General features: G+C 39.3%; 2 protein-coding genes and 1 long non-coding RNA gene across 5 annotated transcripts in view; all 3 read left to right on the forward strand.

Annotated features, from left to right (window-relative positions):
* The window catches only part of LOC134671697 (phospholipid phosphatase 1-like), a 65,867-nt gene extending 51,658 nt beyond the window's left edge, over window positions 1-14,209 (forward strand). For all 3 annotated transcript variants that reach the window (XM_063529527.1, XM_063529528.1, XM_063529529.1), the window contains exons 3-7: window positions 9,286-9,440; window positions 10,055-10,266; window positions 10,866-10,989; window positions 11,736-11,918; window positions 12,532-14,209. In XM_063529527.1, coding sequence (XP_063385597.1) covers window positions 9,286-9,440; window positions 10,055-10,266; window positions 10,866-10,989; window positions 11,736-11,918; window positions 12,532-12,642 — 785 coding nt within the window. In that variant the 3' untranslated portion in view covers window positions 12,643-14,209. The remainder of the gene's footprint in view (window positions 1-9,285; window positions 9,441-10,054; window positions 10,267-10,865; window positions 10,990-11,735; window positions 11,919-12,531) is intronic.
* Window positions 14,210-16,578: 2,369 nt separating this feature from the next.
* On the forward strand, window positions 16,579-18,161 carry LOC134672140 (uncharacterized). The gene is made up of 2 exons (XM_063530045.1): window positions 16,579-17,841; window positions 17,923-18,161. Exons 1-2 carry the CDS (start codon window positions 17,353-17,355, stop codon window positions 18,052-18,054), a joined length of 621 nt encoding a protein of 206 aa, XP_063386115.1. The 5' UTR covers window positions 16,579-17,352; the 3' UTR covers window positions 18,055-18,161.
* A 2,477-nt stretch (window positions 18,162-20,638) lies between these two features.
* On the forward strand, window positions 20,639-24,772 carry LOC134672141 (uncharacterized). Its single transcript, XR_010099311.1, has 3 exons — window positions 20,639-20,917; window positions 21,441-21,629; window positions 22,773-24,772. It is a non-coding gene; the product is annotated as an uncharacterized LOC134672141 (long non-coding RNA).
* The last annotated feature ends 220 nt before the right edge of the window (window positions 24,773-24,992 follow it).

Genomic DNA, 24,992 nt, shown 5'->3' on the forward strand with positions numbered 1-24,992 from the left:
TCCGAAATAGGGACACCCACCAATTTTGGGTATTATATGTATAAATTAATGTTCTATAACATATATTTTTTTCAAAAATATTCATTTGGCTCAACAGGGTAAAAATACCGTATGTATGTATGTAATGTATGAACAGACACAACCGGGAGAACTCCCGGTCCCATATCGACCACCGCGCCGCTCTGTACGAATTTGAATTTCGAACGTAACAAATTGCTAAAATGGACTATATTATTATTGGCTGTATGCGGCTTGCTTGTCGTCGCGTCACGAAATTAAAAAATAAAAAGGCGGGAAACGCGGCTCACTAAAAAGTTCCGTTTTAATATGAGCTGCGTTGATATTGATCTTGCAATGGAAAAAAAGGAGATTATACACAAAATATTTTCAAAATCTCCAAGATCGTTACATTACTAAAGTCGCACCAAACAAAGTCTGCAGCGTATTTGATAGCCCACGCAGTGTAAGTGTTAAGTATACGTTATAATTTCATAGAAGTTTGACGTTTAAAATGACACTTGCACTGCGTGGGCTATCAACATCGCTGCATACTTTTTACGGTCTAACTATACGTTCTTAGCAATATCTGCAAACGGCTTCGAGAATATGCGATTGATTATATAGAAAAAAGCCCGCTGTCCTTAGAGGAAAACGTAAGCTCTTATAGGGTCACTCGTGCGTCTGTCTGTCTGTCCGTCTGTCACAGCCTATTTTCTCGGAAACTACTGGACCAATTAAGTCGAAATTTGGTACACATATGTAAATTCGTGACCCAAAGATGGAAATATTTTTATATAATTTTAAAATACATAGGTTCGAAGTTATTTAAGAAAATAGCCAAAAAATGACCATTCCCCCCCTTTAATTCCGAAACTACTGGGTCTAAAATTTTGAAAAAAATACTCAAAATAGTTCTTTACCTATAGATGACAGGAAAACCTATTAGAAATGTGCAGTCAAGCGTGAGTCGGACTTATGTACGGAACCCTAGAAACGCGAGTCCTAATCGCACTTGGCCGGTTTTTTAATTTCGTGACACGACGAGAACCCAGCCGCATACAGCCAATAATAATAATATTATTATTATTGGCTGTATGCGGCTATTATAGACTATATTATAGTCCATTTTAGCAATTTGTTACGTTCGAAATTCAAATTCGTACAGAGCGGCGCGGTGGTCGATATGGGACCGGGAGTTCTCCCGGTTGTGTCTGTTCATACATTACATACATACATACGGTATTTTTACCCTGTTGAGCCAAATGAATATTTTTGAAAAAAATATATGTTATAGAACATTAATTTATACATAAAATACCCAAAATTGGTGGGTGTCCCTATTTCGGAAATATAAAAAAAAAATTTTGAAAAATTAAAAGTGAAAATATTACTAGTTATAAGGATATTTGAATCTCCATTTTTTTTTTAATAATTCATCTAGATTACTTACATAATGTGTATAAGTTACAAAAAAATCGGTTCGGTAGTTTAGATAAAAAAAAATGAAAACCAAATTTCTTTTTTTTTTATTTTCTCAAAAACCTGCAGCATTTTAGGGTTATTTTTTTGGTGAAATAGCATCTTACATCTGGCCTAATAAATTGGCAAAACGGCAATCAATTTGGCTTCTGGGGCCGATGCCCCATACAAACACGGCTAGACCCTTTATTAGGTAAAATGTGACGTCCCACGGGTAAAGGTTCCTTATGGCGGTCGGCGCTTGTACAGTTTTATATTGTAGGTATTATATTCTCGCTTAGCATTAAAGTATTAAATCACAAAAAACTTCATAAAATACAATTTAGCGTCGACTCAAATATATTTATCATTTACTTTACGGTGCCGCTGAAGTCACACTGTATTAATAAAAAAAACATGAACACGTATAAAAAAAGAAAAAAAATGTTTATGGCACACGTGGGGCGCTGCATGTGGCAGAATGCACGCAATCGCAGTCTCGCTTTTAAAAAAATGTAAATCGAGTCGATGAACTTTCCAAGCGTACTGGTTTGTAAAAAAAAAGCTATCTTATCTTTTAAAACGGTAATGGCGACATGCTTTTATATATTTTGGCCTTAATTAAATTAAATTTATGTTCGTAAGTTCAAGGTATTTCAAATTATGTAAGTACATACTTCTAACTAAACAATTGGAAAGATTCTGAAAATAAAATAAACTAAAACCAACTGGAATTCTTTTTAAGAGCCAACAGGAGTGGTCATTTCTCCATATATGTAAATGTACTCGACTGTTTCCTCCGTGGGTTTTGATGCTAGAGCAATGATTTTTTCAACACAGATTAATATTGACAATATCTGTGTCGGACCGTTTTGCTTTTTTTGATATTTTTGTTTTTAAGGCGCTAGAGCCCTTTAAAAATGGCCAAAATTGACTAAGCCGCAATGAGAGGAGTAGTAATCAAAACTGATATCAATTAGCCAAAAAAGCAAAACGGTCCGACACAGATAATTTCATAATCATTTAGATTTCCAAATTTGGTTACGATTGGTTAAGTTTTAGAGGAGGAAACAGTCGAGTAAGAAACCTCCATTTTTGAGATTTTTACGCAGGATATTTCGCCTTGTCCTTATTGCACTACTTTTACGGACGGAGTATATTTAGCTAAAATATTTAAAACTCAGCTCCTGTTTCATCTTAACGAAAAAAAAACGTTTGGCACAACAATCGCGAAACTTTGACAACTTTGCACTTGTAAGCATTTCATACATCTAGTCCCAATCTTCCAAAGATCCCTTTTTCTTCCGAGCTTTTAAGGTGTTGTTTTGCCCTTTCAAGGAATCTGAACCATCCGGCCAAAGTATGCTTTCTTCACGGTTTTTTACTCTCAAGTATTTTATTCGCTAAAATCTCGTCTGCTTGGTTTTTTAAACAGAGCTTGGGCGCTTGGCGAATGCCGAGGCACAAAGGAATGGCGAAGAGGTTATATTTCAGCTTCATTTCTGACATTCTGATTTCAACTCGCTACAAAACATTCCATTCCTGAGGTACCTAATAAAATACCTAGATTATTTCAAAGCATTGTTGGAACAGCTTGAAACTAAACACGAAAACAGACTGTCGTGTCGCGGTAGACCCGTTCATGACCCTAAAATGTGTAGGTACAAAACGCGAGAGTTTAATATGTTTGAAGGACAATATTCATATTCATATTCATTTTATTTGTATTAATTTTATTTGTATAATATATTTGTATATACAATAGTTTATATAAGTATACATGTAATTTAGTTACACATTTTTCAAAGAAACGATAAGCTTTACGCAAATGAATAGTAAAAGACTTTTTTATTATTGTCCTCTTAGCGCCATCTACTGGTGAGTAGCAGAACTAAACTTGTTTCAACATCCATAACCACCCATAACAGCTTGTTGACCGCTAGAAATCAATCACACCGAAAAAACGGTTACAATTCATAATATAAATACGGCTAGGAAACACACCTTACACTAAGCATAGCCCGACTTGCTTCTGGCCAGTTTTTATATGCATTTTAACTTTTATTAGAAACCAGGAAAAAATATTTCAGCATTTCCTGAAATCCCAGTTCCGAATAATTAAAACAGCTTGAATGTTTAAAAAAATCCAAATATCGCAATTTCACGGTAACGAAGACCGCAGAATAGCCCTTTATGTTTCTTCGGAATATTCTGGTATGTGGTCTGTTCCCTTTCATTTAGCACCTATCCCAACGAGATAAAGTTCAAAATTGTACAGATTTCAACCATGCAACAAGACACGTGTAGTCCTACATGTGGGATGCAACGTGAGGATGCAGATTATTATAATGGTCATATAGAGAAAAGTCGTATGTCAACCTGTTCCGTACAAATGTATGACTGTTTTGACATGTGCGAGGGGATAGGATTGCATAAAGTGCTTTGATCGGCTCTAGAAGCGATAGCGAGTTATGTAATGTAGGGATTTTAGGGATCCGTTTGGAACGAACTTTAACCTTTTAACCGCCATAGAATTTTTCATGGAGCGTGCTCGTGTCGCCGCGCCGGCGATACAAAGTTACACGAAGTTTCGTCTTATTTATAAACAAAAAAAGTCTGCGGCGAAATGAGCGGAACTTTGTTTGTCTTATATAAGGTGCTAACAAATTAGTCACGGATATTTTAAGAGATAATACATTACATTAAAACAATTAATTTTTAACTGTAATTCAGAAACCTTTTGCATATTTTTTTGTTTTCATTTACCGAACAAAAAAAAATATTATAATTAATTTTTAAAATAATCACTCCTATTATGTACCTGTCAAGATGTTTAACACTGTCTGTCACGTCACGTCAAGTCTAAATAGGTTCTAGAATGTCTAAAGAGGTCTCATTTAGTTATCTTATTAACAGGGTGTTTTAACGTAGCAAATTTGTTTCATAGTTTTCTCCAAAAAAACATAACAATAAACTAGGGATGTACCGACTAGTCGCCGACTAGTCGGGAAAGCCGACTATCCGGCCACATTTGTAGTCGGCGATTAGTCGGCGACTAGTCGGCAAAAATGGCCGATTAGTCGGCACTTTATTAGTGAAAGAAAAACGGAAAGAAAGAAACCAACAGTCAATATTTATCATATGTTTTATGTCTATTTTACCAAAATACCTATTCAAGATGTGAAAACTTTTGTTCATATAATTGAGCGTTTAATCGTTATCGTATGGTGGTGGGCTGGTGTTTTCCTCTACAGGTCGATCTCAACTGATTCTCGTGTAATTTCATGGCCAAGTTCTATACTTAAAGGATTTTATTATAATTCAGTTTTTTTTTGTAATGGTGGAGCCATAACCATGGGGAACTATTAATTTTATTGTAAAATTTAGAGACATATAAACAGGCCATGTTGCTCGTAAAGACGTTGACCACAGGGGATAGGTTCTTAACTGGCGACTACGTACGAGAAATAGAGCCTTGGAAATACCTCCTACAAGTTGTACCTGCTCAGGATCGCAAAATAAAAAAACCGGGCAAGTGCGAGTCGGACTCGCGCACGAAGGGTTCCGTACCATAATGCAAAAAAAAACAAAAACAAAAAAAAAGGAAAAAAAAAAACGGTCACCCATCCAGGTACTGACCCCTCCCGACGTTGCTTAACTTTGGTCAAAAATCACGTTTGTTGTATGGGAGCCCCATTTAAATCTTTATTTTATTCTGTTTTTAGTATTTGTTCTTATAGCGGCAACAGAAATACATCATCTGTAAAAATTTCAACTGTCTAGCTATCACGGTTCGTGAGATACAGCATGGTGACGGACGGACGGACGGACGGACGGACGGACGGACGGACGGACGGACGGACAGCGAAGTCTTAGTAATAGGGTCCCGTTTTACCCTTTGGGTACGGAACCCTAAAAAAAGACAGAAATTGAACGAGGATTCTTGTGATAGGTCTTTGAACCTGTAGAGAACACCTTTTAGCCAAGCTAATATATGAATAGCGCAACCAAAAGAGCAAAACTATTGTTTTTCACCTGAACTTATACGAAAGTAATGATCTGGCCGACTAGCCGACTAGTCGGCCGACTAATCGGCCATTCGAGCGCCGATTAGTCGGCTAGTCGGCTAGTCGGCCAAATCAATAGTCGGCACATCACTAGTTTATTCAATAAACTAGTGATGTGCCGACTATTGATAGTTTATTCAATAAACTAGTGATGTGCCGACTATTGATTTGGCCGACTAGCCGACTAGCCGACTAATCGGCGCTCGAATGGCCGATTAGTCGGCCGACTAGTCGGCTAGTCGGCCAGATCATTACTTTCGTATAAGTTCAGGTGAAAAACAATAGTTTTGCTCTTTTGGTTGCGCTATTCATATATTAGCTTGGCTAAAAGGTGTTCTCTACAGGTTCAAAGACCTATCACAAGAATCCTCGTTCAATTTCTGTCTTTTTTTAGGGTTCCGTACCCAAAGGGTAAAACGGGACCCTATTACTAAGACTTCGCTGTCCGTCCGTCCGTCCGTCCGTCCGTCCGTCCGTCTGTCACCATGCTGTATCTCACGAACCGTGATAGCTAGACAGTTGAAATTTTTACAGATGATGTATTTCTGTTGCCGCTATAAGAACAAATACTAAAAACAGAATAAAATAAAGATTTAAATGGGGCTCCCATACAACAAACGTGATTTTTGACCAAAGTTAAGCAACGTCGGGAGGGGTCAGTACCTGGATGGGTGACCGTTTTTTTTTTGCTTTTTTTTTGTTTTTGTTTTTTTTTGCATTATGGTACGGAACCCTTCGTGCGCGAGTCCGACTCGCACTTGCCCGGTTTTTTTATTTTGCGATCCTGAGCAGGTACAACTTGTAGGAGGTATTTCCAAGGCTCTATTTCTCGTACGTAGTCGCCAGTTAAGAACCTATCCCCTGTGGTCAACGTCTTTACGAGCAACATGGCCTGTTTATATGTCTCTAAATTTTACAATAAAATTAATAGTTCCCCATGGTTATGGCTCCACCATTACAAAAAAAAACTGAATTATAATAAAATCCTTTAAGTATAGAACTTGGCCATGAAATTACACGAGAATCAGTTGAGATCGACCTGTAGAGGAAAACACCAGCCCACCACCATACGATAACGATTAAACGCTCAATTATATGAACAAAAGTTTTCACATCTTGAATAGGTATTTTGGTAAAATAGACATAAAACATATGATAAATATTGACTGTTGGTTTCTTTCTTTCCGTTTTTCTTTCACTAATAAAGTGCCGACTAATCGGCCATTTTTGCCGACTAGTCGCCGACTAATCGCCGACTACAAATGTGGCCGGATAGTCGGCTTTCCCGACTAGTCGGCGACTAGTCGGTACATCCCTACAATAAACCCATGATATTTCATACTTATATGTACTCCGAGAACCGAGTACTATCAGCTGTAAAATATCCGTGACTAATTTGTTAGCACCTTAGGTATATATCAGTATACGGCGGTTAAAAGGTCAACAAATAAGAACCGACATTTACGTTACATTATCATACAGTGGGCAATACAGTGGGCTATCAAAATCCGTCCGACTTTGTGGGGAGTGGGGTGGCCTTTAAAAGTAAAACTAGCTTCTTCCTCTAGAAGTATTTTGGCAAAATTTATGTCGTACTTATACCATATGTCAATCATCAAAAGGCCATGTAATCAAGGCTTTTCCTCCCCCAAATGAATTCAGCCTTTCTTTAAGAACCAGGAACTAGACTAGCCAATTGATGCGCCATTTTGCGAACGCGGGTTCAAAGTCAATGCCAAATGAGGGCGATGGCGAATTGTGACATCATGACGACACTTTAGAGCAGTGAAAATAGGTTATTTTGTTTCAAAACGTTTAGAGAATTGATCTGATTTCATTACTATTGGGAAATGAGCCGAAGAAGACACATCCCGTGATTATGTTTCAATGTAAATAATATCATGAAACACATCACAATACTACCACCACTATATAGCAAAAGAGGGGTTGAGTTCCAAATGCCACGTTGACTCTAGAGTTAGACCAATAAAAGTCTGCAGCGATTTTGATAGTAAGTACGTCATAATTCATAGAAGTTTGTATCTTTTTTTTTTTTATTATTATGCATGGGTTTACTCATGGCCACAGACTAGCCGAGGCGTAGACGTGGCCTACGATGGAGCGAGCTCGCCCAGAAGGTGCCTGTTCACTCTTGATTTGAAGGTTGCCGGGTTATAAGAGCACGGAAATATAGACGCCGGCAAGGAATTCCATTCCTTGGCAGTGCGCATAAGGAAAGTAGAAGCAAAGCGCTTCGTGCGAATTGGTGGAATATCTACCAAGTAAGGATGGAAACCGGCCGTGCGTCTAAAAGTCCGATGGTAGAATGGGGACGGTGGAATGAGCTCGTGTAGCTCTTGGGCACACTCCCCGAAGTGCAACCTGTAGAATACCGACAGGCTGGCGACTTTCCGCCGATGGGCCAAAGACTGAAGCTTAGCCGTCAGCTTCTTGTCGCCAATCATCCTCCTGGCTCTGCGCTCCACTGAGTCCAAAGCGGCGAGTTGGTATTTAGCTGAGCCATCCCACAGGTAATCTTGCACAACGAAACACTTAATGAGAGCGTCTTTAAAGCAGGCCACTGACGAGTCTTCCAAATGGATGCCGTTACAATGGATTCATCCAAATGGACGGCATCCTAATATTAAACATTGTACCTACGTTTTTGACATTCACGGACCAATTTTGGATTGCAGCCACGCTATTTCGACTGTTGGAAGGCTCGTCAGTGGCCATCTTAATTGTGTTTAGTGCATTTCGTCGTACAAAATATTATTCGATGTGGCTATGAGTTGGGGTTTAAATCAAACCAACAACATCTGGATTAGAAATCGTAGGTATAGGTACGCCTTTACCGAAAAACCGGGCAAGTGCGAGTGCGACGGACGGACGGACTGACAGCGAAGTCTTAGTAATAGGGTCCCGTTTTACCCTTTGGGTACGGAACCCTAAAAACAATACACTTAATCTTCGTGTAATCTAATCTACAATCAAATCCTTCTACAAAACATACGAAACAAAGAAAAGTCCATCGACACGACATCACAAAGTACGACCTCAAGCCGACCCGAGGCTAAGAAGGGGGCAACGACTGAAAATTGTAAAATGACAAGTGATTTATCTATAAAAATGATTGCGCTTATTTAACGTGAATAAATCAGACTTGAAACTGATGAAGTTGTTTTGAACACTTAACCGAACGGAAATGGTAATGCAGATAATATACGTCACGCACTGACAAAATTGTGTGAGAGCAAGCATGAAATCACATACGATTCAAATCTTCAAATGACTCCAAAGTTTTTTTGATTGACACTATAGATTATTTGTGCTAAGAGGACAAAATTGGTTGCCAACTTCAATAATAGCAAACAACATTGCTTTTTCCCCACATTTTTAAGGTATGCACGAAAATCTATCTGGGAAGCATCTCTTCTTTAGAATTCATCTAAAAAAAATTCAACAGTTACATAATATTGTATGAGTATTCCTAACAACACTATTATGATCCTGTAGACGAGGGCCTCTGCCCTTTACGCGTTGGGCTTCTTATGAAGTTGCCCACAAGGCCCGGGTCTAGGGCCCCAGGCAACCTAGCAATGGTTTTGAGATGGAGGGGATGAGCCCAGGGCCCCCCAAATTCTAAGTGCCATACCAAGTGCCTAGTGTCTCTAAATCCGGGCCTGTCACTGGCCTGGCAGTCATTAAATCGATAAATAAAAGTGCTGGAGTAAAAAATTGTATTTACTTTCTTTTTCAGTTATTACCGTGATCCTGCTTTACGAGTCTGGCATCATCCCCTCCTACAAAAGTGGCTTCTTCTGCAACGACCCTAGCCTAAGCTACACATTCAACGGAGACACCGTCAATGATGTGGTCTTGGTGTCTACTATTCTTCTGATGCCTTTAACAGCCGTAAGTATTTATAATTTACTCATCATCTCAGCCGAAAAACATCCACCCAAGGCCTCACCCAAGAATCTCCACAACGAACGGTCATTTTCTGCCTTCAACCAACGGTTTCCCGCGACTTTAACCAGATCGGTCCATCTAGTCTGGAGCCTTCCCACTCTGCGTCTTCCAGTACGTGGTCGCCACTCGAGAACCTTTCTGCCCCATCGGCCATCGGTTTTATTAAAGGAATGTGTTAATATAACGTGCCCAGGCGCGAATAATAGTTGACATGCACCTACTAAAGAAAAAGTTTACCGAGGCCTCTAATTTTATCCAGTCTTGGGTGGCCTAGTGACAGCAGAAAACGCAATCAGTCAATCTCAGGCACGGGAAACACTTTACTTTAACTCTTCTTCTTAGTTGGATACTCTTGTCAGAGCAGTCGTGGTCACTGAGGTCGTTGTACGGCCTTTTTTGCTGTTTCCCGCCATGCTTCTCTATTTATTGCATTCCGAATACACAGATTTAAAGGTGACCCGGTGAGAGCTTTAACTTGGTCGGTCCATCGCATTGAAGGCCGTTCTTACTTTATCTATTTTAGTGTATAATTTATAAAGGAGTGTTTCCACTTTCAGTTCCTCATCACAGAACTCGTCGCCCTCGACTCTGACTACCTCCACTCTCGGCCTCTAGAGGCCCTCAGGAGAACCGGTCTGCTGTACCGGAACTATATGTACGGCTTCGTCTTCAACCTCCTCGTTGTTGAGATCTTGAAAGGCCTAAGTGGAATGCCGAGGCCGGTGTTCTTTCAGCTCTGCAAACCGGATACTGCAGTTAATTGTACCACGTAAGTTTTTAAAAATTAACCCAATGGACTTTAATATTTCTATATTATTACAAGGTTTTATTTGTGACATTTTCAACCAAAAGGTACCATTTTGTCGGTTGGCGATAAGGTTTATTTCAAATTACAGCTATACGGAAACAGAGCCTTATTGACAACCAACAATAAGTACCCTTTTGTTTGAGAATTACACATTTAAGTCAAATCTTGGAAGCTAAATTTGACCCACTTCCCGATTTCCGATTGAGTTGAAATTTTACATAAGTACATATGTATGTAAATCGGATGACAATGCATTATTATGATGACAAGGAGCTGAGCTGATGATGGAGGCCATGGGAACTTTGTGAAAAAACAACGCATACTAATTGTGTTTGGGGTTGCTAGAATTATCTCGATGAGTATTAGTTGCCTGCGGAAAGAAAAGTACAATCAGCGATTAAAGAAATGAATTTTTTGCTATTAACTTATTGGAGAACTTATGTCAATGTTTCAACCGTAATATTAAGGCATTACGGTCGACATCTATCGACGCACTTGTGAATGCCACTGCACTTCTTAATTGGTAGGCACTACTTATCATATTGATGTTTTCTTTACAGGGGCGAGTACATTTCTACCTTCGAGTGCACGTCGTCCTACTCCTGGTGGAAGCAGTATGACTCATACCATAGCTTCCCATCTGGACACACGTCTATGTCGGTCTACTGTGGACTTTTTATCGCGGTATGTATCAGGGGCGAGTACATTATTACCTTTGAGAGCACGTCCTACTTCTGGTGGAAGCAGTGCTACTTCCCAATCCCATCGGGACACACGTCTTTCTCTGTCTATTGTAGACTTTTTATCGCGGTATGTATATAAACAGGGTCGAGTACATTATTAACTTTGAGAGCACGTCCTACTTCTGGTGGAAGCAATGCTACTTCCCACTTCCATCTGGACACACGTCTATGTCGGTCTACTGCGGACTCTTTATCGCGGTATGTATACAGAGTCGAGTACATTTGAGCCTTTGAGAGCAGGTCCTACTTCTGGTGGAAGCATTTCTACTTCCCACTCCCATCGGGACACACGTCTTTCTCCGTTTAAAAGTACCTACAAATAATTTATTGAACACCTCGATCAAGAATAACAGCAAAAAAACATAAAATATAGATAAAGCATAAATGGGAAATAGCAGGAGGTGTTTTTATAAGCGAACTCTTTCCAACAGCCTCGGAGTAACTGAGCTTTTGTGCAACCATCATTAAGCTTAATTTGAAAGTCTACAGACACACACTGGCGTGTTTTTAGCGTCAGCGTCTTGTCAGCGCTATGGAAAATGGCGTCGCTGCGCAGTGCGGCTACGTTGCGTCCAGCAGCAACCATAAAGTTGGCTAGACGCCGACGCTAGGGAGACGCTAGTTTGGGGTGATCCTAAATGATGCACACCTACCGGTCTGTTTATTCTCTTACTTGTCTTCCAACAGTGGTACCTCCAACGCCGTGCGTTCTCCTGGTCTTCCCGGACGGTGCTCTTGGTCCCACTGGTCCAGATCTTCTGCATCGGTTACGCAGCTGTATGCTCCTTGTCTCGGATCACGGACCATAGGCATCATTGGTGGGATGTCGCTGCTGGGATGGTTGTTGGTGTGATCACACTTTTGTTTGCGGTAAGCATTCTTTCTGAGATTTTTTCCTCGCCTCAATAAGAATAGAAGTAGTTTTGAGGTAACTTCTAGTAGTTTTGAGGTTAATAATAGTTCTAGAAAATAGTAGCTCTTGTCAGTGTTATCTTCGTTAATGTATGATTTAAAATGGATTTTGAACCGTCCGTTTTTAGATCAAAGAGTTCGGCACATTGAAGTAGTTGGTTAATCAGCTAATGGAATACCTATAGACCTATAAAATAACAGCCATCATTAAAATACAAGGGAACCAACAATAAAACATGAGACAGGGAGAAATTTAGAATATTTAAATTGTTGTTAATAATAGGTAATGAAATCATTACCTACGTGCAAATAAAGTTTTGTTTGAAAACTCCCATACCATACACTGTATCTATCTAGGTAGGACATATCAATCACTCAATCAGGCGTTGTTTTGATCCTAGCCCTTCGTCCCTTGACCCAGTGGCTCGGATACATTGCGCAAGCCTGCGGTTAGGGCCCTATAGGGTCGTGATTGGACCCTTGACCTTTTTAACCGTAAATCTAGGACAATTTTTTAATAAATCTACTGATGTACTTGATCTGCTTGATAAAAAAATCTATTTGTCCACAGGTATTTCCTGTCAGCGATAACTTCGCACTAGTGAGAGTAGCGAGTGTTTCACAGACCCAGCATTCCAGCACAGACCTGCTTTATGTGACCGCAAGAAGACCTGTATCTTAATTTAATATGAAGTTAAGTGTAGGCTCAATTAAAGATTAACTACGTATGAAAATATTGCTATTTTTGAGATTATTCCGCAAAGAAAATAATTTGAAGAGAGCTCTTTTTTATTATAATAATAATATATGTAGGGGGACTCCTTTAGTCATTGGCCACTTCATAGTAATTGGTCACTTTATATTAATTGGCCACCCCGTAGTAATTGGCCACTTCATAGTAATTGGCCACCAATAAGACTTGTATTGTCTTGTTTCTTTGATTTGTTAAGAGTGGCCAATTACTATTAGACGGGCCAATAACTACCTATAGCAGTCACCCTACATTTTTAGTACTGTATATTAGCGAATAAAGGTGACGTACAGATGTCAAGTGCGGCTACATTAAGGTGACAAATGTGACAATCCATTTCCAACGACAGCTGCACTACTGTTCATTTTACTATGAAAATTGACAATAACACCGACGCGTTTATTACCAGTAGTGCAGCTGCGATCAGAAATGGAATGTTACCATTAGGTACTGTTGCAGCGTCGTTGTTGACATCCGAATGTCACCTTTAGTACCTATACGTACCCCCGAAGTATTAAGTAAATAAGCATCTCCAGTGGGAATGTCTGTAAGTAAATCATAATTTTTTGATTAGATATTTGAAGTACAAGTATAAATAAAAATTATATAAATTATAAATATACTTGGTCAAGCAAAAATTGTCGTTTACCTACTTAAAAAAGTTACAAAGACCTCAGTCCTTTTTACACAAATTTTCGTAAAAGAGATTTCAATGAAAAATGTGAGTAGATAAACTAGGTAAGTATATTAATTATAGTATATTAATTAGCTAATTTAAGGTTACACTTTATTCGAATTTTGTTAATTAAGTATGTTTAGGTACTGTGGAAATCTTAAAAGAAATTGACTTTAAAGCCTTTCTGGACCTTTTTAGGGTGATTGCTATATGACAGACGTTTTATTAAAAACCTTTAGAATAAAACAGATTAAACATACAAATTATAAACTAAAATAAACCTAAGAATAAATTGCTATATATAATTATTGGCCACCACATAGTAATTGGCCTTTCCTAAGAAGTCAGAAAGAAACAATCGAAAAGTAGTGTTATTGTTATGAGTGGTCAATTTCTATTTTAGTGGCGAATACCTACATATACCGGTCACCCTACTTTATACGTAAGTACCTGTTCAAATCTTCTACTTGTTAAGAGCTGTATAATAAAAAAACCTTAGTAAAATGTCCTAATCATAATTTCCAGATCGTTTTGGACCCAGAGGGCTAATTAATTAATTAATTAATTTCCGCTACCCAAAGGTTGTCTGGAAGAGATCGCTTTTTAGCGATAAGACCGCCTGTTGTTTACCTCTGCCTGTATTTCTGTTTTCTTTTGTATTGTCTTCTTTTATTGAGGTGTGCAATAAAGAGTATTTGTATTGTATTGTATTGTAAAGGATGATCGTAGACGGGGCCGTGTCCGGGTTTGATGCTTTCCATGGAAAAATAAGCGCTGGAAGCTCCGGCCCGGCCCCGGCGCGGTTTACCGTGAGTCATCTCTAAGGCGTAATTTTATGGCTCCTCTACACGATGGGCCAACGCTGGCCACTCCAAGGGACGCATTTATGCGTTAGAGCGCATTCTACCGCATGGCTGCGTCCCTTGGAGTGGCCGGCGTTGGCCCATCGTGTAGAGGAGCCATTAAAGTGAATGACGGAGAAAGATGTCAGCAATTTGCGAACCTTGATGTTCGCGGCAGGGGCCTCTTTTTTGTTATTGGAACTATTTTGTTACTTACTGTTAAGTTTATAAGTTAAATGGGTCGCAAAACTGTGTTCACTTTCCTGTAGACATACCCACCCAAAAGAGCATAATGAACAATTGTTAGCAGCTTGCGATGTGGGCATTTAGGTAATGATTTTATCATACTTATCGCCACTTGCACCATCCCACTAACCCGGGGTTAACCGGTTAAACCTGGAGCTACCATACCAGTGCTATTGGACGCTGGGTTAACGGCTTAACCGGTTAACCCCGGGTTAGTGGGATGGTGCAAGGTGCAAGTGGCCCTTATCCAAATAAAAGGACTACCTTTTCATGTGGATAAGAGTTATAATAAAGTTGACCTTTATAGCTACCATCTTTACAATAAGGACACACGGGGCCCGTGCCCAGGGGCCCCATCCTCAGGGGGCCCCGAAGGACAGACAGTAACATTTTATTTGATTAGGTACCTACCTACTTATAAAAAATAGAAGATCATCGTAGAAAAATGTTAGTTTAATTCGCTTTCTTTCAAAAAAGGGCCCCTAAATTCATATGTGCCCAAGGGCCCCAGCATAGTTTAAGACGGCCCTGGGCTATAACCGCGAAAATCGAAGTTCGCAAATTGCGGGCATTTTTCTCTGTCACTCTAATTGTACCCTCATTGGAGTGAGAGAGAAAGATCCCCGCAATTTGCGATTTTTGGTTTTCGCGATAGCCCCCCTGTTCATAGCCTATTAACTTTTGGGAATGTCTACAGAAAAGACGTGAACACAGTTTTGTGTTTGACCTAAATATACAAACATATCATTAGATTAAGTAGGACGCGATTTTGGAATATAAAATTTATTGAAATAAATTTATGAATCTGTAAAGAAATTACAAAATTCCAGTTACATATGAAAATTACAAGCGTTATTAAATATAATCAACTAATTTTGCGAAAAAAGAAACTTTTATTTCACTCCTGCTTTGTGCCGAAACATAGTGATCATCAAAGTAATGGAAAAACATCAAAATACATATATTAAACTCCTTTGAGTTCATTCTACCATTAACCTCTACACAGGTATACAATATGATAACTAAGTACTTATTGATAAGGATCCTGTAGCCCTAGTGTAAATTTCAATATCACCATCTCAGTGAGACCCTATTTATTATCGTAGGGCATAGATGCTATTCCAATCGTAACTCGAGCGAGAAGCGAGTCGATAAGGTGAGGTTGCCAGAGTTGAACGAGGGTCGGGCGGGCGCCGCCCGAATAATACCGGTTCCGAAAGCTCGGAACCGGTATTTTTTAAAACCCCCGAAATAGCCCAATATTTTGAATTATTTTATGCTCTTTAGATAGGACTCAATCAATAACAACTTCGTATTTTTAGATTGTCCCATTAAAAATGAAATAATAAACCAAAGAACGAAAACGAACGTAATAATACCGGTATTTTTGTATGGAGCAAATACCGGATTTCGACCCCTGGCGGGCGGAGTGTTACTCCCCGATTCGAACTTTAAGATACGTCCATTAATAGATCTTGAAAAGAGAAGGATTAGATGTGCCAGTGTCAATAGTGACAATAGTGTTTGAAGAAACGTCACATTTGACACTGACACATCTAATCCATATCGATCGGGCTATGGAGTGTAGAAGTAAAGGAGAGCTATCTTTTATGATAAGACGGTTGTAAAAGTGTCCAGCTGTCAGTATAAAGAATAGTTCGAAATCTCTCCGGTGGCGCTAGTAGGTAGCACCGGGAACTAACATGAATTTAGACCTTATTGACTGAGTGAAGTACGCTGTCAGTTTTTTGAAATTTTATTAAAAATTTTCATAAAGTGATTTATTTAATTTAGGATTTCCTTGTGCAGTAAAACTAGCCGCCCCTGTCTCAGTACGCATCATATAGACTGCCACCTCTGTTATCTAGCCACCTCGGGCCTGGGCTTACCAGGCCTTAAGCCCCACATTCACACTCCTACCTTGTAGGCCGCCTCGTAGTCCGCCTCGTTGGGTAGGATTGTGTATGGGGGTTGCGGACTACGAGCCGTCCTACAAACGGCTAAACGGTAGGACGACTCGTAGTCCGCAACCCCCATACACAATCCTACCCAACGACGTGGACTACGAGGCGGCCTACAAGGTAGGAGTGTGAATGTGGGGCTTTAGGGCAAATCCACCGCTATAGGATATATTTTCTATAGTAAAAATGGGAAAAGTTTGCATCGTAAACAGTTGCCAAAGTGGGCGTAAGAGGAAAAAACAGAAAAATGTTACGAAATCCGTATCTTTTTTCCAACCAACGGTAAGTATGTAATTTTCACTACACCTTATAAAACAAAGTCCCCCGCCGCGACTGTCTGTTCGTGGGTTTGAATGTATCTTTGCGATAAACAAACTACTGGACGGTTTCAGTTCGATTTTCATGTATCAATAGAGTGATTCTTGAGGAAGGTTTACGTATATAATTTGTTGACTATAGTTCGTTTTTTTTAGCATTAGAAAGAACTTGCAAGAAGGTAAGCGATTTTGACATGTCTTTTAATAGAAAAACGCTTTTTAAAATTCAAAAACTATTACTGATGAAAGCAGAAGAATATAAATGATCGTAATAGATTCATAATTGTTACATATTTGCCGTAACTTATTTTTAAAATGTGTTTTTCAATTAAAAGACACATCAAGATTGTTTACCTAATTTCTAATGCTAAAAAAAACGAACTATAGTGCGAAGCCGGTCGCTAGTTATTTAATAAAATATTATATTGTGATTTTTATATTTTTCTTATAAAATTCACAATTTCACTTCAACAATTCTTCATTTTTCTATTAATTCTCAGACTCCGGCACGGTTAGAAAGTTGGAAAAAGTCGTTAGGAATTGCATTAAAAGCAAATGATTATATTTGCCATCTTCATTTTAAAGAAGAAAATATAAATATGTACGAAAAGTTAACTATTAAAGGAGAGCTCAAATATATTCCTACACAAAGAAAAACGCTTAAGGAAGAAGCTGTGCCCACGATTGAGCATCAGTTTATTCCCATTCCCGAACATGAACTCCAAGCCAATACTATTCACATAGAGGAATCTTTCGAACCATACCCCAATCAACCTAAGGACGAGCAGCAACAACAAATCAATGCCGAGCAACAGGAATTATCAGAAGATCAAAATGATTCTAATAATTTAATGGATTATGAAATGATACAACAGGACTTTGCGGAACCATTGTTTAGTCAATATCAGGATACTAATGTAACAATAAATCCAATAGAGAATTTTAAAAGTAAGTTTCGGGCATTTTCGTTGTTGCCGCCTTTTTGGCTACATGCAGAAAATCCTAATGGGCTGGAATTTATGCGAATGGATCCAAAAACTCAGAAGATTAAACATCATATACGTTTAAACGATGATCTAACTGTCACTGTAAGTGTTTATTAATGTAACAATAAATTCGGTTGGCATGATTTGAATTTGTAACGAAACATAATTGCTATTTAATTGCAGGTAATTTTTCCCAATAATGAACAATTGCCACTAAAGGAGAAAATTAATTCATATGACAACACCTACGATTACTTAAAATCGGTTGAAAGATGGCCTTTGTGCGTTGGTACTCAGATTGACGACAATAAGTAAGTTTTGGTAGATTGTTAACCAAGGGATGAACGCAGTGAGAGTATAGTCCGAGGCTAAAATGATGCCATTCACCCGAGTTAAACACTCTACTTTTCATTTCGAATACGAGGAACCTAGCCCCAAAGCTTGTACTATGGGTGTAGGCGATAAAACAACTGTTTGCAGTCGTCTTATGAATATATATACCATAATGTAACAGTTGTATTTAAAATAAAAGGATAACTCGTAAGCCTAACTTTGATTTTATTTAACATTTTTGTCATTAAAAATATTGTATGTAACGGTACATTAAATAGGTCTTAATTCTCGAACCTATCCTATTAAAACTCGACTTTTATGTGTATTTTAAGAACCCTTATTATGTAGGTACCTGTAGATTAAAGCACTATTTATACATAAACAATGGTACAGGAGAATAATCAAAGATAAAAACGAATTTATCTAATAATTACATCAATTTTCAGATTTTGTAAAGGTGTGATTATTGGTGATGATACTTACGAAAGAAATCAACAGTACCCAAGATGTAAATCTTGTCGAATATTACGAAATCGTTTGCAGAACCGTAATTCCACTTCAACTCTATTACAAAAAATGGCAGAAGCTAAACGGCGCGCTTCAAATCTTGTACATAAATGCAAGCGTCTGAAGAGGACGGTAAGTCTTATGCCGGCTACATACGTAACGATAAATCGTTGCGATAAAACTGTGCAGTCCGACTGTGCAGATAAATCGAACCGTGTGTATGACAAATCGTTACGATAATCGACAATCGGACTGCACAGTTTTATCGCAACGATTTATCGTTACGTATGTAGCCGGCATTAAAGCCGTAACAGACTACCGCACCGCGCCACGACCTTGATGGTGCGGTTAAAATATCTCTTTCACGCTCCAAATTATAGCTACATCCTTAGCCCCCTCCAGACTATGCGCGTGAATCGCGGGCGAAGCCGCGAACGCGAGTGTGGAGTCGATTTCGCAGGTCTGCGTTCTGGACTCCACACTCGCGTTCGCGGCTTCGCATAGTCTGGAGGGGGCTCTTAACGCACGTACGGCGACCACCTTACGACTATCGATACGTGCGCCGCACCGCACTAAAGTCGCGGTATGGTGCGGTAGTCTGTTACGGCTTTTTATCAAAAACATATTAAATAAATAAATATTAGGGGACATCTAAAGGCCCCTGTACACAATGGGCCAGCGCCGGCCAGGCCAAGGGACGCTGCCATGCGGTAGAATGAGATAGCAATATCACTTGCTCCCTCTAACGCATAAATGCGTCCCCCAGACTGGCCCACGCTGGCCCATTGTGTACTGGCCTTTACACAGGTCAACCTAGCCCCAAACTAAGCAAAAGTTGTACTATGGGTACTAGGCGACGCTATAATATACTGTATTTGTATAATTGAAGACGTAAAATAATACAAAAAGAAACTTGAGCAAGAAGTTTGCCCCAGATCGCCGTCAACGGGCAAGGTGCCCAGAAGGCTGGCCGTATTTCCCCGCTGTATAGCGATGCTAATACGCTGGGCGAAATAGTGGCCAGCCCTCTGGTCAACAGAAGCCTCTATTAAGTGCGAGCAGGGGTTTTCAGGCAGGTCTGTGTTGGGACAGGTTATAGACCAGACGTTCTTGGCCTCGGAGCAGTGCGCGGCCTCCATAGATCCAATAGAAGGACCTAGTATTTTCCCTATAAGGCTTTGAGCACCATGCACCGAGGACAAGAACGCAGGTAAGGATACACAAGAAATTTTGCGGATGCCCAGGCCCCCAAACCTAATGGGTAGGCTAGCCTGGGTCCAAGACCTTTCGTCAAAAGAGATGTTAAAGATGGATGTGAGTGTTTCAACGACCAATGTATCTAATTTTGAGACCAAATTGGGGTGTTTCCAAAGATGGGTTCCGCGAAGAATATACGTGAATTTTGGAACGAAAAGACAATGCTTAATGATGGAATAGGCTGAATGTAGATTAATTTTGGCCAGGCGGTGTGATGTCGCTGTAAAATTTTGAATTTTTGAGTCAACGAAATTTTCAAAGGATTGGTCTAGGACGGGGCAGCCAAGGAGGTGAAGCGATTCTTTGTTTACAATTTTGATGCCAGGGGCGAGTTGTCTAAAAAGGTTGATTGTATTGTCCTTGTCCGGGGACAGGAATCTGTAATAAAAAGTTCGCACTTTGAAAAATTTAGTGAGAAGCCCGCTCCACACTCGTGCGCGAATCGCGGCGCGAAGCCGCGAACGCGAGTCTGGAGTCGATTTCGCATATCAGCGAACTAGACTCCACACTCGCGTTCGCGGCTTCGCCCGCGATTCACGCGCATAGTCTGGAGGGCGCTAGAGGCCAATTTCTTTCAGGTCTATGTTAATTTTTTTTAAATCCTCGAGGACGGAAGTCGCTTCGCCGCCGAGGGTCCCGTCATCTAAATAACATATGTTCAATTTAGAATTTAGTTCCTTAATTAAAGGATGTATAGCGAGGCTAAAAATTGCCGGGCCGAGCGGGTCGCCTTGTTGACAGCCTACAGAGGATGCCAGAACGTTACTATTATATAATCATTTTGTAGGCGAATTATAGCATTGCCAAAGGAATTTATAAATCAATAATTTTCATTGATTGTCCGGATTTATTTCGTAGGACTTTCGGCTCATCAAAACTAATATTATTAATCTTATAAAAACAGGTGTTTGGTCACGAAATTTCGGTCGCCATGGCTCACTATCAACCCTATTGCGAGGAATTGAAGGATTCAACTGCAACACAAAAATTTATTGATCTTGTATTCAATTTGATACAAGCTATGTCTTCGCGTATACCAAGAGATGCTCTGTACGTGAATGAAAATTGCAGACGAAGAAAGGTAAGAAATAGTTGGCGATTAAAATTAAGGTCAATGCGGAGAAGACCGTCTATCAGCTAAGTCCGTCTACTCAATATAACATTTAAGGGAAGACCGTCATAAAGAAAGACCGGCCGGACGGTGCCTTAAACCAGAAGTAGCCAACCTTTTAATGTATTTTTGTTAGTAGATACCTCTTATAGTGAAGAATATTTTATGCCGATTATAATTAGAATTAATATAATTATGCGTTGCTGGTAGTGAATATTATGTGTTAATGTTAATATGCCGGAACCGCCGCCGCCTCGCAACCTGAATATATCCCTTGGCACCTATACAGCCTATACTGTAATTTTTAGTTTAATATAAAAATTAGGAACATTTAAAAATTTGTATGGAATATATTTTTTGCTCCTTACTAATATCTGTAAATGTCTACTACTGACTATACTTTTGTGTAGAGAAGCGGCCGTCCCCTTTCCTCTTAATATTTCATTGTATAGCTTTGAAGCTTGTTTACTTAATGAAGAAATACTTTTTTCAGGCAATCCAGGAATTTTTAGAATTCCTTGCAGACTGGGAAAAGCTCGAAAAAAAAATACCTGTGTCAAGGAGCACGTTAACTGGATTAAAAGTAACTTTACGGGCAACACTTGAAATTTTGGATATGCTGAATGTTGCATGTGATTACAAGTATTTGATGACAGCAACCCTATCTCAAGATCCGTTGGAGGTAATTAATAATTACTAATTATGTAATCCAATGAATATGAATCTGCTTGTATGGAATCTGCATCATGTATGCTGCCTTACTTTTGGAGAAAGTCCAGAAAGCCTTTTTAAAAATAAAAAATAAATTAAAATTCATTAATTCAAGCTAATTATACTCATATTTTTACATTATTTGCATTTTGATTACACAACATTAATAACATTACATTTAAATATAATCTACTAAAATTAACAATAAAATTTAAAAATTTACAAATCACATTAAAGAATAATGATATACAATATATACACAAAAACACAACAATACATACAAAACTAACCTACACCTGTCCTTACATGCCTGATGCAACAGTGCACAATATAAGGACAGTCAAGCCGATCTGCGATCATCGCCAGGACAGTGTTGGCGCTGGCCCGCACGCGCCGCACCAGCGCAGCTGCGCGCACGCGCATGGTGGCGTGGAAACAGGCCGTGTGGGCCCCCGCGAACATGCCCGAAGCGCTACAGTAGCGGGGCAGCCCCAACACCGCCCTGAATGCGTTATTGTACTGGACGCGGAGCGCGTTGTACGCTCTTTGCGTGTAGTCCGCCCACAGGCCACACGTGTACAGCGACGTGCAGTACGCTTTGAAAAGCGTTATCTTCACGTCACTACTACAACGAGCAAACCTGCGAGCCAAGATGTTCGCCCTTACGCACAACGCCCTCCGCTCCCGCTCCATATCCACATCATCCTTGAGGTCCGCAGTAACAATATGCCCTAGGTACTTGAAACTCTGTACTCTGTCTAAGAGAGCTCCGTTAAGCATGACAGGAGGCACATATTTTTTTAGGATACAGTTCCTACCTAGTCCATATACTTAATGTACCCATCAATATATTTCTGCCTGGTGTTTTTGGGTTTAATTCTTTTGAAATGAGGCGTAACTTTGGGCTGTGGACGTTTTTTATCGCTTACCTTCTTTCTAATGCTAAAAAAACGAACATAGCCATACAAATATTAGTACTATTATAAATGCAAAAGTGTGTCTGTTACCTCTTTACGCTTAAACCGCTGAACCAATTTAGATAAAATTATGGAGATAGTTTGAGACCCGAGGTCCTATATTTTTTTATTGAATAATAATTTTGACTTGTTTTCAGAGATTTTTCTCCGTCATGAGATATTCGTGTGGAGGAAACGATCACCCTGATCCCAAAATGTTTGCACAAGTTTAGCGATTGGCGTCTTGTTTTTCCCTAATACGCCCTCCGAAAGGTTGTAACGTTTCCGGCAAAGATTTGCTGAAGAACTTACTAGGAGCAAAGGATATGGTAACTGGTTCAAACGAGGCTAAGCAAGCGTGGCTGGAAAGCCTCGACCATATACTAGATAATGGTGAACCATTGATTGATGGTTATGAAGACCATGACTACAACGAGGCTGTCACCAGTGACGCGGTGCAGTCTTACATTGCTGGGTACATCGTCCGCAAATTGCGAAAAATCGTAAAATGCAATAATTGTTTGAAACTCATACAAATGAGTCCCAATGAGGGAAAAATGTTAATGAGAAACGACGTAATCGATAAAATGGATTTATACGGCGGGTTAATTTATGCTAGTGACGATCTATTCAATCTGACCAAAATTATAGAGAAATGTGTGTTAAGAGCAATAAGCAAAGCTTTAACCAATATGGAGACGATCAGTGAAATTACGCAAGAATTACAAAAAGAAACATTGATAAAAGTTGGATGTGCCGACCATTCCAAACAAGTATCAAAAAAAGTTATCGATATGTACGTAGTTATGCGAGCCCACTTTCTGGCAAAATATGAAAATAAACGTTACGACGCAGCCAAAACCAAAACTAAAATGAACAGGAAAAATGCCAAGTTATTGTCTTAATTACTAGTAGTTCGCCCCGAACTAAGAACTCGTATTCGCTGAAAACTACTGCGCACACTCAGGTTTTGATTTCCAACTCAATCTCACTAGTGATACCTACTAATACTTTATATACGAGATTACCGCCACGTGGGATGTTGACTCGACGATCATTGTTGCGATAGTCGTCTCGGATTTTTTTCCGTCATGAGATATTCGTGTGGAGGAAACGATCACCCTGATCCCAAAATGTTTGCACAAGTTTACCGATTGGCGTCTCGTTTTTCCCTAATACGCCCGGTTGTAATGTTTCCGGCAAGGATTTGCTGAAGAACTTACTAGGAGCGAAGGATCTGGTAACCATTGATTCATGGTTATGAAGACCATGATTACAACGAGGCTGTAAACCAGTGACGCGGTTCAGTCTTACATTGCTGGGTACATCGTCCGCAAATTGCGAATAATCGTAAAATGCAATAATTGTTTAAAACTCATACAAATGAGTCCTAATGAGGGAAAACTGTTAGTGAGAAACGACGTAATCGATAAAATGGATTTATACGGCGGGTTAATTTATGCTAGTGACGATCTATTCAATCTGACCAAAATGATAGAGAAATGTATGTTAAGAGTAATAAGCAAAGCTTTAACCAATATGGAGACGATCAGTGAAATTACGCAAGAATGACTAAAAGGAGCATTGATAAAAGTTGGATGTGTCGACCATTTCAAACATATATTAAAAAATGTTATCGATATGTACGTGGTTATGCGAGCCCACTTTCTGGCAAAATATAAAAATAAACGTTACGCCGCAGCCAAAACCAAAACTAAAATGAATAGGAAAAATGCCAAGTTATTGTCTTAATTACTAATAGTTCGCCCCGAACTAAGAACTCGCATTCGCTGAAAACTACCGCGCAGCGCGCACACTCAGGTTTTGATTTCCAACTCAATCTCACTAGTGATACTTAGGTAAGTAATACTTTATATACGAGATTACCGCCATGTGGGATGTTGACTCGACGATCATTGTTGCGATAGTCGTCTCAGCGGACGGTCTCATAGCGAAGAGTCTCGACCAACACCTAGAGACTGGAACAAGGGTCAGATGCAGGCAAATTGTGACAAAACATTCGCTGATGTTAACAAGAAATAACTCAAAATGTAGTCAATATGATGGGTGCTGAGAAAGGGGCGGCTACAGGGCCTGGGGCCTAGGGCGGCAAAGACTGCAAATCCGCCACTACATTATATACATATATAAAAATGTGTTCGGGTGTTTTTTTTTTTTTGTTTTGTAAGTGTTTTTTATATTTTACTTTTATATTAATATTAAAAACGAAAAACAAAAAAGAGCCTTTATTTCTCGCCGGTAAAACAAACACAATATTATAAACTTAAATTTACATTAGGTTTAGTATTACAATAATATTTAATATTCCTCAAATCAATGTTCTATTATGCTTGGTTATGTAATAAGTAGTAAGTAAT

The sequence above is a fragment of the Cydia fagiglandana genome, chromosome 16 (assembly GCF_963556715.1).
Source record: "Cydia fagiglandana chromosome 16, ilCydFagi1.1, whole genome shotgun sequence".
Classification (NCBI taxonomy): domain Eukaryota; kingdom Metazoa; phylum Arthropoda; class Insecta; order Lepidoptera; family Tortricidae; genus Cydia; species Cydia fagiglandana.

What these genes read in the sequence shown, in the direction of transcription:
- LOC134672140 (XM_063530045.1), top strand. Translation starts at nt 17,353, where the DNA reads ATGTACGAAAAGTTAACTATTAAAGGAGAGCTCAAATATATTCCTACA. An exon ending in ACGATGATCTAACTGTCACT is followed by an intron (nt 17,842 to 17,922) that starts GTAAGTGTTTAT and finishes ATTTAATTGCAG; the next exon opens with GTAATTTTTCCCAATAATGA.